A 15,590-nucleotide genomic window follows, 5' to 3' on the forward strand; every position below is an offset into this window, starting at 1 on the left:
TCGTGTTGAATGCATGGAAGTAGTACAGCTCACTACAGAAGACCATCGTGTTGAATGCATGGAAGTAGTACAGCTCACTACAGAAGACCGAATGCATGGAAGTAGTACAGCTCACTACAGAAGACCATCGTGTTGAATGCATGGAAGTAGTACAGCTCACTACAGAAGACCATCGTGTTGAATGCATGGAAGTAGTACAGCTCACTACAGAAGACCATCGTGTTGAATGCATGGAAGTAGTACAGCTCACTACAGAAGACCATCGTGTTGAATGCATGGAAGTAGTACAGCTCACTACAGAAGACCATCGTGTTGAATGCATGGAAGTAGTACAGCTCACTACAGAAGACCATCGTGTTGAATGCATGGAAGTAGTACAGCTCACTACAGAAGACCATCGGTTGAATGCATGGAAGTAGTACAGCTCACTACAGAAGACCATCGTGTTGAATGCATGGAAGTAGTACAGCTCACTACAGAAGACCATCGTGTTGAATGCATGGAAGTAGTACAGCTCACTACAGAAGACCATGGTGTTGAATGCATGGAAGTAGTACAGCTCACTACAGAAGACCATCGTGTTGAATGCATGGAAGTAGTACAGCTCACTACAGAAGACCATCGTGTTGAATGCATGGAAGTAGTACAGCTCACTACAGAAGACCATCGTGTTGAATGCATGGAAGTAGTACAGCTCACTACAGAAGACCATCGTGTTGAATGCATGGAAGTAGTACAGCTCACTACAGAAGACCATCGTGTTGAATGCATGGAAGTAGTACAGCTCACTACAGAAGACCATCGTGTTGAATGCATGGAAGTAGTACAGCTCACTACAGAAGACCATCGTGTTGAATGCATGGAAGTAGTACAGCTCACTACAGAAGACCATCGTGTTGAATGCATGGAAGTAGTACAGCTCACTACAGAAGACCATCGTGTTGAATGCATGGAAGTAGTACAGCTCACTACAGAAGACCATCGTGTTGAATGCATGGAAGTAGTACAGCTCACTACAGAAGACCATCGTGTTGAATGCATGGAAGTAGTACAGCTCACTACAGAAGACCATCGTGTTGAATGCATGGAAGTAGTACAGCTCACTACAGAAGATCCATGGCCTCTTCAGGAGACTTAAGGAACGCAGCACCAATGCTATCATTGAAGTAGCTAGTTGTTCCTTAGTTGAGACGTTATGTAAAAAATGCAAGCAGGACAAAATCACAATGGCCAGAGCCAGATTGGACCTGGCTGTCCTCCACCTTTTCCTAGGGAAACATCTAGCAAAAAATAGCCTTCATGGTGAGCTGCGGAAGACAACCATGTGGAATAGTACAACAGTGGAACTGGAGGACATCAAAGTTGTGTGAATTGTCACCAGAAAGATGTCCATGTCTTCCATGTTGCAGTATTCCTTCACACCCTGCCCATCCTGTGATTGTGCACTGGCTCCTGTGGGTGGCAGTGCACGGACTATAACATGTGTAGGCCTGGCTCCTAATGGTGATTCTGTTAGGGCTGGTCAGTGTGGACATAAATTTTATAGCCCATGTTCCACGAGCTACACAAAGTGCTGAGGCACGTAGTACGGAAACATTGGAGTAGTGGCCATGAAGTATGCAACATGGCAGCGAATGACATGTTTACAATTTTACGAAATGATTCTGTACAAACTGGCTGTAAAGAGGTACAGTGAGTTGATCAGACATGCAGTGGGTGTCTCCTCCACAGGTGGTGGCAAATAGTGTAGAAGAAAATGTCCATAGATCCTGGTCCTTAAATGTGGTAAGGGTAGGTGACTGGGAGCATCTAACCAATATGACACTTATAGGAAGGGTTAGGATGCAGGCATTGTCTAAACTAAGTGTAGTTGCCAGGTAAGAGGATAAGAGCAAGGCCAAAGGTAAGGTTTGTGATAGAGGACATGCAAGTGGTGTCTGACACAGGATGCAGAGGACAGGACAAAAGGCAAACGGATATGCTGTAGCGACCCCCAACAGGAACAGCCAAAGGAGTACTTCCATTGCCATTTCAATACAGATTAATCCATTGCCATTTGAATACTGATTAATCCAATCTTTAATGAATAGTGTTTCTAAAGTTGGACAGACTATCAGTGAGTTGGCACATGTAAACTGTAATAACTAAGAAGTGATGTTTGGTTACAATTTGATTCATGCAACAATGACTTTATCTCTTGTGTTCAATACAATGTCTAACATGGTGCTACAATGAATTCATGTGATGTGAAATGGAGTCTACAAATGTGTTATGGATGGTTTGTGATGTGTAATGTTACGGTTTCATGACTTGATGAATATAGTAAACTGGATGAATGGTTCTTCAGTTGTTAATGGATGGAATCGATAAGCTATGTAAGGTAGAATTGTATTACTGACAGCGTATGGACTGGCTATTACATGCAGTCACTGTAAATGTATCTTTTTGGCTTGAACTGTGAATGGTATGATTACAGTCCTTTACATTATGCACTTGGAAAGTGCCATGTTCAATGGAATAACAATCCTTGCATGAAATAGTGAAGCATTCATGTATGGAGTAGCACTGAGGGAGCAGGCAGTAAAGTAAGGCATAGTCATTTGTAACAAGTTTGTCCGGTTGATGAAACACATGTAAAAAAAAAACCTGTTTCTTCAGCTTGTCTGTGATTTAGGAACAAGTAGCTAAGCATGCAAGTTGCCAATTTTGAGGTACATGGTGTTCCTGCTGTTGAGCAGTTGGGGCTCTGGACAAGTACTAATTATCGAATATCCGTACTGGTATTGTGAAGTGATACTAAATTTTTCTGAAATAGTGATGTGTATGTGTGCTGTTAGAATTAAATAAAATAACCAAGGTCAATCGATTGGCATAAGTTCTTGTGTAAGATCTGTCAGGTTGTGCAGATGTGGACGAAGAGAACACTACTCTTGTGGAATGTCTTGTATTAGCCTGGATTTGCAGTAGGGGTTGTGTGAATGATGGAGCGGTATGGAGTTGTGTAAGATTCCTTTTTATTTTTCGGCAGCTGGAGCTTGTACAGTGTGTCTAAGGACTGTTCCTTGGTGAATAAATGTCGGCATGTATAGTTTTTTGCTGGGCAAGCGTCGCATGCATCTGGAAGCCTGTTACATGCAGGGGTGTAATGCAAGTGGTGATGTGAGTGGATCAGGCTGTAGACGGAAGTATTGTGGTGTGAGTGGACCTCTGTGATGCTGGCTACCTTGACGAGGTACAGAGGCTTTTCGCAATAGTGCTGTGGGAATTGCCACTTTTGCACATTGTAAACCAAAAGCCAGCTTATCTTGTATGTCTTATGATGGATCAGTTGACTTCTGGTACATTTAGCAAAATTAAATGATATTTGATTACTGTAGATTTCTAAGGTCCATTAAAATGACAACTGTTTCACAGGTGTTGGATCTTCATTACGCTGCAGTCTTAATGTATACAGGGGTTATATTTAGAGATAAATGAATAGAGCGCATACTTTGTAAATTGCGATACTGTAATTAAAGCAAAAAATGTAGTAAGACCATGCATACTAAGCAGTGAAATTCTGAGTAAACCAACATATGATGGAGTATATGTAGTTGCCCATTGCTGGAACTGTGAAAGTCCAGCCAAAAAAGCAGACTATATAATCTCACTATTCTGAAAAGCCCTACTGATATGTAACTAAGTACAGTAAGGGCTACAAAAAGTAAGAGCATAAATCTGCAGTGACCATGCGTAGACAGTAACTGCATGTTTTTGCATAAGCCGATGTCTGGCACAATTAAACAGTGCAACAAATTACAAGTGGTATGCACTACCATCATTTTTTTTTAAATATTGACTCAAAAAAGCATGTGGGTGCTATCATGCAAGTCCTTCACCAAGAATGATGCCACAACATAGAGACAAGATGATCCGCTTTAACAGTTGGCTTAATTTCTGGTGTCATTCAAAGGGGATCCAGTGTCTGTCTGCCTGGGATGACATGCTTGACAAGCCACGCTGCTTCGCAAGGGACGGCTTGCACCTGTCACCCCTGGGATTCCGGATATTGGCTAAGGCTCTTGCCACCCCCATAGTGCCTTTTTTAGGCAAGGCTCAAATTCTAAACCTACCACCCTAGAAAACAAAAATGGGAAGAAACTAAGGGTAATGCTGCTCAATGCCAGAAGTCTAAATCTCAAAATGCATGCACTCGAGGCCCTTCTCAGTATGGAGAACATCGATGTCTGTGCTGTGACTGAAACCTGGTTCAAGGCTCCTGAGAGCACCCCGGCACTATCAGGTTTTACCTCATATCAGGCGTTCGGCCCCAAAACCTGGACCACACCACAAAAGGAGGGTGTATCCATATTCATCAAGGATACCCACACCTCCAGGTTGGTGGCAACGCGAAGCATCCGAAACCATCCAGGTGCAATTAACCATAGGCAAAACTGCTCTACAATTTGTAGCATGCTACAGGCCACCCTCTCAAACTCAGGAACCCCACACAGCCTTCCTGAAGACACTGGAGGGTATAAATGTATCTCCAAACACCATTATATTGGGTGACTTCAATTACCCGAATATAGACTGGGAACATTACTCAAGCCCCAACATTCTAGCCCAAAGGTTCCTGGAGTTCATAAATTCAAATGCCATGGAACAACTAGTCACTGTTCCCACAAGAGGAGAAAATATACTAGATCTCATCATCACAAACATGGGGACAAAATGCTCCACACCGGAAGTATATCCCTCATTGGTGAGATCAGATCACAAACTTATCTCACTGGAAATCCACATCCCGCCTCCACCCCAAACAAAAAAGACCACAGTGAAGAACTTCTCTAAAGCAAACTTCACACTACTCAAGACTGGTGTGGTATCCTTCAAGGCCCCCGAGCCAGTGGAAACCACAATCCAAGCTGCGGAAGCCCTTACAAATGCCTTCTACGAACACCCCCAGGACTGCATGGATCAGGCAATCCCTAATGAAACCAAGACTCTTTCCACCAAGGGCAAGCGTCCAGTCTGGTGGACCCCAGCCATAAACAAACTTTACAATAAGAGGAGAAAGCTGTTACATGATAGTGCAAAATCCATAAAAGAGAAGACACCCTTGATCATTATTAGTAAAAAAATACGAGCACTCATAAAATCATCCAAGGCAAACTTTGAGAGAAAAATTGCAATAGATTCAAAAGACAATCATAAGGCCTTCTTCAGCTATGTTAGAAACCTGGGTGGAAACTCCCAGATATGCGCAGAGTTAGTCCAAAATGATACAAAAATCACTGAACCCACAGACATTGCCAACATACTGGCAGACAGGTTCAGTGCAAACTTCACCCTCTCCCAAAAGGAGAGATAACTATCCCAGCGGAGTGTGGCCTCCCAGACATCTCAAATGCGCAGGTGAAAGCTGCTCTCTCTAAAGCTAAAAACACAGCATCAATGGGACCAGATGGTGTCCCCGGCTGTGTGCTACACAAACTCAACGAGGAACTAAACCCGCATAAGGCAGCTGTTTAATCTTAGCCTTACCACAGGATACGTGCCCAAGGAGTGGCGCGGCAACTGTGGTCCCACTCCACAAAGGCGGTGCCTCACGGACCCTGGTAATTACCGCCCATAAGCTTAACAAGCCTGGTCTGCAAAGCTATGGAGAGGATCATAATGGAACTCATAAACAAAGACATAGGGGACTTGCAGACATTGGACCCGACCCAGTTTGGCTTTGTCAAGGGCAGATCATGCCTTTGAATTTGGTCGACTTCTTCGAAACAGTCAACAAGGCCATTGATGAGGGAAAGGCAGTCCATACAGCCTACCTTGACCTTGCAAAAGCTTGACACAATACCCCACTCGGGTATTATAGAGAAACTTACCAGCTTAAATGTAAACCCATATGTCACAAGATGGGTTGCAAACTGGCTAAAGGGCAGAACCCACAGGGTTAGAGTTGCTGGCGCCATGTCAGACTCCAAGCCGGTCACAAGTGGTGTCCCACAGGGCTCAGTCCTTGGCCCCCTGTTGATCGGCATCTACTTCTCAGAAGTACAGGCAAACATAGGAGGACTATGGCTGACAAAGTTTGCAGATGACTGCAAACTGGGCGCCACAGTGGAAAGTACATCGGACACAGATATCCTTCAGAGGGGTCTCACGGAAACTGATAACTGGTGCCAGAGCCATGGCCTGAAGTTAAATGCCAAAAAATGTATGGTCATACCCTTCGGGAAAAATAAGGTAAACCCAAGCTACCATATAGGTGGCAATCCATTAAGCACAGAAGAGGTTATCAGGGACCTGGGGACCCAGGATGACAGTGGCCTTTCTTTTGACACTCACATTGCTAAAGTGGTTAGAAAGACCTTCTACATTGCCACCTGATCATGAAGGGATTCACATCCAGATCAAGTGAGGTCATTGTTCCCCTGTACTCTTCACTTATCAGACCAATGATCGAGTACAATGCCCCATTTGGGATGTATCTCACCCGACACCTGCAGCAATTGGAGAGACCCCAAAGTTCCTCACCAAAAGGATAAAGGGACTCCAAAATCTGTCATATGCTGCCAGACTGAAGAAACTCCAGCTCTATTCAGTCGCATACCGCCTGCTCAGAGGTGACCTGTGCCTGACATACAAGGCCATGTCCAACCTGAATTAATGGACATGCTCCACCTCAAAAATCCAAATCTACCAGATCCACTAGAGCAAGCGACTTAAACCTTAGCACGGATATAAATAGGACATGCTGGAGGGATAGATTTGTCACCCAGAGACTCCCTATTCTGTGGAATAAAATCCCGGTCCATGTGAGGCAGAGCACCTCGCTGGCTCTGTTCAAGAGAAATCTTGACCGGTGGATGGGAGATCGTAGGTTTACCCCGGGAATCATCTCTGTGTCACTGCTGGACAGAGGCACAACAAACTAATGGGCACAGTATTTTTTAACATAAGGGGTGGCGTAAGCCCCAAAACTTTGGGCTAGGCTTATAAATGCCTCAGGGCAGATAGCCTAGTATAAACCTATGAACCTATGAAATAGTTTGTTTATAGTGTATCATTTGTTAGCTATTTAAACACGAAGGGAAAATAAGTGGCAGATTGATGCTTTGCAAAGCATGGATTATTCCCAGTGCTATGTAACTTGGTTTTAAATTTGACAGGAGTAGTGCAACAAAAAGTCTCCCACTGTAAGGAGGAAAAGGCAGACAAGCAAACAGTACATTACTCTGGTCACCTGCTGTGAGCTGTCAATCACATGCAGATAATGGGTCAAATTACCCTTGGCTCTTTGACAGCTAGGGAAGGTAGGTGTGAAGTGGGAGGGGAGATTCCTTGAAGAGCTAGATTTCAGCCTTCACAAAAGAAAGCAATTTAGCATTTCTAAGATGAAAGAGCTAGAAAATGCACCTTTCAGTTCTGTTCTGTAGCATTTGCACTGCTTGTGTTTTAAGTGGTCATTGAAAAAGGATAACATTTTAACCAAAAGTAGGGGATTTTAAGACTGCAGTGAATGCCTGTTAAGTCAATGAAGTCACAGCAACTTAAGGCAAAATGTGGCAGATCTGATGCAATTTTTTGGAGACAAATAATGCATTCTGGGATACTTAGAGGCAGAGTAAACAGTCTGATTTTTTTCAATATGCCAGACCCCATGTGGTCAGAGTCAGAAATTGCATCTAAAAATATCTAAAAAGCTCAAAATAGTCTCAGAGTGCTGTTAAAATGTAGGAAACATCAAACCATGATGAAATTAATATGTTTTTTGAGTCTGAGGGCGCGGTTGTCCTTTAACTTATTCTCTCTCACATTTTTTGGGGGGAGGGGGAGTTAAACAACCAGTTAATTTGAGCAGCTACTTACTTCCAGCAGTGCGATCAGGAAACTCCTGCTGTTGCATCAACTTTCCTCGCTCAGTATCGTCACATGGGACTTCCTCATCTCTCTCAATTAGTAACAACAGGTGCTCCAATGGGATGTTGTAACCTGTGCAAGAACGTCAGGAGAAATTGTCTAGTTAAAAAGTAGTGAGGAGTCCCTTGAATGTCTTTAGCAACAACTGAGAAGACAGCCATTAAAACATACCAGAACAGAACAACATTCTCTCACATAATTTTGAAATCAGGCTACATAAGGAGACTAATGTCACACATTGTACATACATTATAGAGAAATAAATACAGATACACATTTGGGGCTGTGGGAGGCTTGTCCATCACACAACTTGCAAGGTGGAAGGGTTGCCCATTGTAGAAATGCCTATTCTGAATGCTTATTTTAATCTCTGAGTGTGGGTTGTACGGCTAGTGTGTTCCAGATCACTTGTAGCTGTGCATTCATTTATTCACAGTGAATCACCCAGCACCTTTGGTAATCATCTGCGTGAAAAACTGAACAAATCGATTGTCAGACCAAACTGAAGGTAGCATTACGTCAAACACTGCTTGGTGGCGCACAATTTATTTCAGTTTGTTAACTGGTTAAGTGAACGGTTCAATAAATCCTTTTCATTTATGGCCTGGGTCCAAGGACAGCAGAACAGGTCATGCACAATGTTATTCTTCCAATCATCAATTCATGCAACCAATACAAAATTATTTGAAGAAAAATTCCACCTACATTTCTACCTCATGCACTCAGCCATCACTATCTATCACTGCCACTTCTAAAATCTTTTTTGTTTGTTTTTACTTTTGGTCACCTTACAGTCCAAATACTTGTGCTCGGACAAACTTGGAAGGGCTGTAAATACAATCTGCAGCCTCCCAACTGCCTCTGCCAAACCCAAAAGCTACCACTCACTTTCTTCAAAATCTTCCACCACTGCAGACCCTTTCCAAAACAGAAAAGTCTGCAAGTTGGGCAAGACCTTCAGAAAGGCAGAAATCTTTACCACAACAGCGTATCCACTATCTAACATTAAAGGAGCACCTGCAGTAAAGACAAAATCCTTTTTTTCTATCATCAAAAGTACACGTTTCTCCATGTCAGAGTACTACCTGGTAAGGATATTGCTTCCTTCTGTATCACATAGCCCACAAGACTTCCAAACTGACATTTTAAATATATTTTTGGATAATCTGGGTATTCATTATGACCTGCACTTACGGTTAGGTGCAAAATAATGGAACATTTGCTTGTTGTACTTCTGAACACAAATTCACAAAACCCAGCATAGTTGAGCACTAGTTGCTTTGGGACAAGAATAGTAGCTGCAACTCTTAAGTTATAAAATCATTAAGTATAACATGCTGTTATGTATACGTTCATAGGCAAGTACTTGACTTTCTGCTCTTGCAGGCCATTGTAAGCCCAGTCATTTTCCAGTCTGGTGCTTGAATTAACCTATCCCATTTAATGTTAGACTGGCCTTACCCATCCCTTGGTTGATAATTATCTATTACCCCTAGTATTAATAACTGAGATTTTATACCATAGACAATTTGAGGGGACCCATGTGTAGGATAAAGCATTTAGGAGCTGCCTCTATCCATTGATACTACAGGGGCAGTCCGTGGGTAAACTTTATATTACATATCCATACATCCAAGTTGCGTTTGAAAATGGACAGGGATAAGCTTTATTTTACATGGATGGAAAGTTTGTTCCTCCAAACTGTTTTTTTGATGATGCAGAAGAGGTCTAGATCCATTGACTGAGTACTTTTCATCTGACTTGTTGATGTGCAGCAGGTAGATCAGTACTGGGTCGGGATGCTTTGAATATCAGATGCAGGTCACCTCTTATCATCATCACTGTATTATCAGTTTCTTAGTGAGTAAAGGAAAAGGCATGTTGTGAATGAAATTTAAAGTTACATGCAGTAGCTATAATGTAAAATTATAACAGCAATTTTAAAAGTGAAAATATGACGGGTCGTCTTCTTTTCTTAAATATTACCACAAATGCTAGTCTCAGCTCCTTTTATACTCAATATGTCCCTTCAGATCAAGTTAATCTCCTCTGAGTGAATATCATGTTAACTGTCAAAAATTGTGATGAATTTTTAAGTCCCACATTCACAGTAGCGCTGACTGGAATGATCAATAACTGTTTAATGGTGGTCAAGTAAGTCTTTCAACTTCATCAACGTTGTTTCCCCAGTCCCAAAAATCATTTTTTAGTATCTCTGACCAGTCTGACTGGGGTTAAGTGAACTAAATTCTGCCCATGTAATATATTTCAGATTATTTCACACAAATACATGCCGCGGTGGTGGTGCTGCAGTAACGTTGTCGTCTCACAGTAAGATGCTGTCCGGTTCGATTCTCAGCTATAGCGTCTTCTGCGTGGAGACATGCGTGAATGGGCGTACCTTCGTTGAAGGTTGTGCATCAGGACTGGTAACTCGGCACGTAAAAATCAACTACCAATCATTAGCAGACCGGAGTTTGGCAACCCCTAACCGGGAAAAGTCGAAAGACACACAAACAAAACATGCTTAGACACATTTCCCATGACAAACTAGTTTGATGATATTTGTTGTTATCCACAGACTGCGTTACCACCCACCCAAAGAAACCACTTTTGACTGGGTATACTTTTGATGTTTGACTGATAAAATATGGCCACAGTAATTTATTTCATCTTGTTTAACAAGTGAATACACACCCACACATCCAAGAGAGCTTACACACACACACACACACACACACACACACACACACACACACACACACACACACACACACACACACACACACACACACACACGCTCTGACATAGCAGCTTGTATACAAAGTGTGCCTCACAAGCCAGACTAACAATTAACTGCTTTCATCCACACAGCACCACCTAAAAATAAGCATCTCCTTGGGTGTTCTACTGAAGTTTGATCATGCTCATATTAAAGAGATGTATGCCACATACACAATATCTCAACAATTTTTTCCCTAGATTTACTATATAAACATAAAATGAAATTCTAACTCTACTGCCAGTGAAAAGTAGCTGTCATTCTCTCAGGAAAAAAGGAAAATCTGTCTAAAAATACAGGAGAATCTTTTGCAATAAATAGTTCAACAAGCCTTCAGATATATCCAGATTTAAGATATGGCTCTTGTACATTGCTGTTAATTCAGGAATTGGTTGGAGGCCGGACGTTTGGCCTGCAGTAAGTATGAAAATAATACTTGACTTGTCTGTCGATATTACGTGTAATAAATATTCCCTAATTTCTTTATAAGGTTATGCCTTTGTCAGGTTATTTATTCATCTGTTAATGTGGTAAGAGAACAGGTCAGTACCCAACCCTGGTTAGCAAAGTACAGTTGTGTACCTACCATAAATGTAGATGTTCGAGTGTATTCACTGTTGCTGTCAATACTCTTGGGTTATCCTGCTGGCAGGCTACCCTCAGGCGGCCAGAATTCCAAAGTCTAGGTCCGGCGTCGGTTGTTGTCACCTCTTCCCTGATGTCAGCATGCCAGGGGTATAAAAGATGCAGCCGACACCATTTTCTTCAGTTTTTCTTGCCCCAGATGTCAGGTGCCCCCAAATTGGTAGGCTGAAAAATATGCCAATAAAAATGCATGCACCAAAATAACATTCCTTCATCTATAAGCAAATACACCAAATAGGTTGTATAGGATAGAGAAGTGCAGATAAGTCCCAGCAAAGAAAAGGGGGATGGTGGGTGGGTAACCTGGACTGCAACAGTGAATACACTCAAACATCTACATTTATGGTAGGTACACAACTGTACTATGTTCATCGTGTTTCACTGTTGCAGTCATTACTCTTGGGTTGAATCCCAAAGCTGAAGTAGGGTGGCCGGGTTAAATAGGGTTAGGAGAGGCTATGAGGCCCTGCAGAACTGCAGTGGCAAAGCCTGCTCTGGACTTAGAGTAAAGAGGTAAGTGGTAGTGCTTTGTGAAGTTGTGCACTGAGCTCCAAGTTGCAGCCTCTAAGATATCTTTGGTTGGTACTCCTCTGAGAAAGGCTGCTGAAGTGGCTGCTGCTCTGGTGGAATGAGGCCTAATGTCCTTAGGGACTGATTTGCCATGTTGAAAATATCAGAAACGGATGCAATGGCCTATCCATTTAGAAATAGTCTGTTTTGAGATGGTCTTTCCCTGTGTACCTGCAGCATATGACACTAAAAGTTTCTCAATCGTTCTGAAAGCTTTTGTTCTGTCCAAGTAGAATCTTAGCTGCCTGTGTATGTCCAAAGAATGCAGAATTTTCTCACCCTTCTTCTGTGGATTAGGAGAAAAGGTTGGCAAGTGAATGGCTTGGTTGAGGGACACACTGGACACCACCTTAGGCATAAATGTAGGGTTCGTTCTCAGGGAAACCCTGTCTGGATGGAAAATGATGAAAGGTTCCACAGCCATGAGTGCTTGTAGCTCTGACAGTCGTCTTGTAGAGGTTATTGCTAGGAGCAGAGCTGTTTTCCAGGATAGGAATTTTATATCTGCTGCTGATGCTGGCTCGAAAGGAGGCAGTGTGAGTTTTTCCAAAACATAATTGAGGTCCCAGGCCAGAATTGGTGCTCTCTTTGGAGGCCTAATGTTTTTGGCCCCTCTGAGGTACTGCCTTAGTAAAGGATGAGAAAAGATACGTGGTTCCGTATTGTAATGGGCTGAAAAGGCAGAGGCATGAATCTTAATTGATGAGAAAGAAAGGCCTTTGTTTAGCATCTCAGTTAGGTATTGTAAAATCTGAGGGATATTTGGTACACAGGTGTCTATGCCTTGTTCCTGGCTCCAAGCAGAGAATCTCTTCCATTTTTCTGCATAAGATTTTCTGGTACTGGGCCTTCTGGCCTCCATGATAACATCCATAACAGCTTTTGTAAGTGGAGTGCTCTGAATGGCTACATATTATATATATATATATATATATATATATATATATATATATATATATATATATATATATATATATATATATATATATATATATATATATATATATATATATATATATATATATATATATATATATATATATATATACACACATATATATATATATATATATATATATATATATATATATACATATACATATATATACATATATGTATATATATATATATATATATATATATATACATATATATATATATATATATATATATATATATATATATATATATTTATATATATATATATATATATATATATATATATATATATAAATATATATTTATATGTATAAATATATATACACACACACACACACACACATACATATGTATATATACACACATACATATATATATATATATATATATATATATATATATATTAACTAGCAATATTATGGTAAGATGTAGTAAGTTTCTTAAAGTTACTTTTAGATAGATTAGTGTAAATAGGGGAAGCATACAAAAGGGTTGAGATAAGGTGTGTTTGGGCTATATATATTACAAGACTATCTGCAAATATATAGAGCTGAGTATATTTTTCTGTATTCTGTATTATAGAGCTAAATTGTTGCTCAGATATCTGTTGTCTTACTGTTCTGCAAATATACAGAGATCAGTATATATTTTTTTGGTTTTATAATTTGCACTCTGATTCCTCACATCTCTGTTGAAACTTTTCCCCACCCCCTCTCCCTGTTCTTGGTTGTAGTTTAAATTTGGTGGCTTTTGCAGTGCCTGCCCCATTGTAGATTTGATCTAGGACACTCCCCCAGTCCCATCTCTTTACCGCATTCTACCTAATAAACCCTTTCTGCACTTGCTTTTAGTCCTTTTTAATTTAATTACATTTTTTCAAACTGTGTGTGGACTAATATTGCTACATACTCAAGTGTGCCAACTTGCACTGCATGTGAATTGTTTTTACTACTGTTTTTGCTACTTTTCTGAAAAAAAAAAAAAAAAATTGTAAGCCTGTTTCCTACCTTTCCTGTAATTAGTGTTCCAGATACAGATTTGCAGTATCCAGGACTATTTGTAAGCTTCTGAGCCCCCAAGCCTTTCTGTGTTGGAGGGAAGCCTTCTAGCTTATCAGTGGGAGTGGTAAGCACTAGGTAACCTGTCTACAACATAAGGAGTGGTTCTGGCCCAGAATTTGTAGTTATTGGCCATTTGGGTGGTCTTCCATCTCTCTCAACTTTCTGATTTGAAGGCCTGCATTTGCACTTGTTTCTGTCCTGTAACTCCTGGGCCCATCTCATTTGCTCACTCAAAAAAAAAAAAAATATCTGCTTTTACTGTATTTGTGTTTCTTCCTACTTTATTTTGCTTTTGCGTCATCTTAAAAGTACTCAGTTGTATTTATTACTGCTTGGTGTAACTCATTCTAAGCCTTTTAGTTTAAGCACTTGGGCTTCAGACCAGTTGTTTTACATTAAGAAGGTTTGTGGTCTGCACTGTAGTGGCAGAACAGGTAGCTTACATCCTTCTAAGTTGGAAACTGCTGATTGAGGGCTCAGTGTCTGTTATTCTAAAAGTGTATTAAGTCTGGTTTAAGCACTTGGGCTTCAGGCCAGTTATTTTACATTAAAAGGGTTCGTGGTCTGCACTCTTGTGGGATGAGAGGCTGGACTCTGCCCTTCTGAGCTGGGAATTTCTGGTTAAAGGCTTATAGTGCCTGCATATTTGAACTGTTTCTTACTGAAATTGGTACACCTTGTTTGCTGTAGCATAGACTAGATCCAGGCCTGCTGAATCTAGCTTTGCTTGTATGCTTGTTGTTTGCTTGCTTGTTATTTCCCTGAAACGCTAATTCCACCTAAAACACGGCTTTTCAGCGCTTCTGTGGATCCCTAGTGATATCTGCATTGCTTACTGTACTTATTTACTTGTTTCACTTGAAAGAAAGTTACAGTTTGTCATTTTTGCATTTAAGTTACTGGGCACTTGCTCAATAAAGCAATTATATAAGTCAGCACTAAAAAATTAAAAGCACTACACCCTCACAAACTCCCCTCGAGTACCTTGTTCCCCAATGGCCCTTTTTTTTTCAATTATAAAGGAATTCCCAGTACTATTCTAGCATGTCCAAAGGTCAGTTGTCAATCTCCTCTTCGGTCCAGCTGGTGAATCTGGGAATCTTGAGGCAATGTTACAACTGCCTCATGTACACAGACAACCCTCTCCTCTTCCCAACAAATTCCAACACATGTGAGAGATGCAACCATATAGCCATACTGGAGGCTAAGCTCTCTCAACTCAGTACTGACAAAACCAGTCAGGAGGAGAAGTAAACCACACTCACTACAATTCCAGTTTCACATAGACCTACCACGACAGCAAACCAAACACATAAACACACACAAGCATACTCGGAGGTTCTAAATAAAAATCTGCCTAAGCAGCAGAGACCTCCAAAGCAGACACCCAAGCAACCGCTACCCCAAAACAAAACACATGCAACACATAGCTCACAAAGCCAGTGTGCCGAACAGTCACAGCCCTTAAGGCTAAACAACACACCTGATACACTTGTAATAGGTGACTCTATCATCAGGCACACTGACGTCCCGCTCACCAAGCTGAACAAGGAGAGGGTCACGGTGAGCTGCCTGTCGGGCGCTAGGATCCGCCACATAACACATGCACTCAGGTCACTCCAAAGCAAGTACAAATATGACTCAATCATTGTCCATGCTGGTGTGAATGACCTGGACGTACCTCC

General features: G+C 41.3%; 1 protein-coding gene across 1 annotated transcript in view; it reads right to left on the reverse strand.

Annotated features, from left to right (window-relative positions):
* Positions 1-15,590, reverse strand: part of LOC122798716 (zinc finger protein 883-like) — a 122,707-nt gene that overhangs the window by 67,481 nt on the left and 39,636 nt on the right. The window contains exon 3 of the mRNA XM_044067812.1: positions 7,858-7,980. Within this exon, the coding sequence (XP_043923747.1) occupies positions 7,858-7,980 (123 nt within the window). The remainder of the gene's footprint in view (positions 1-7,857; positions 7,981-15,590) is intronic.

The sequence above is a fragment of the Protopterus annectens genome, chromosome 3.part1 (assembly GCF_019279795.1).
Source record: "Protopterus annectens isolate FY-2018-M chromosome 3.part1, PAN1.0, whole genome shotgun sequence".
Taxonomy (NCBI): Eukaryota; Metazoa; Chordata; order Ceratodontiformes; family Protopteridae; genus Protopterus; species Protopterus annectens.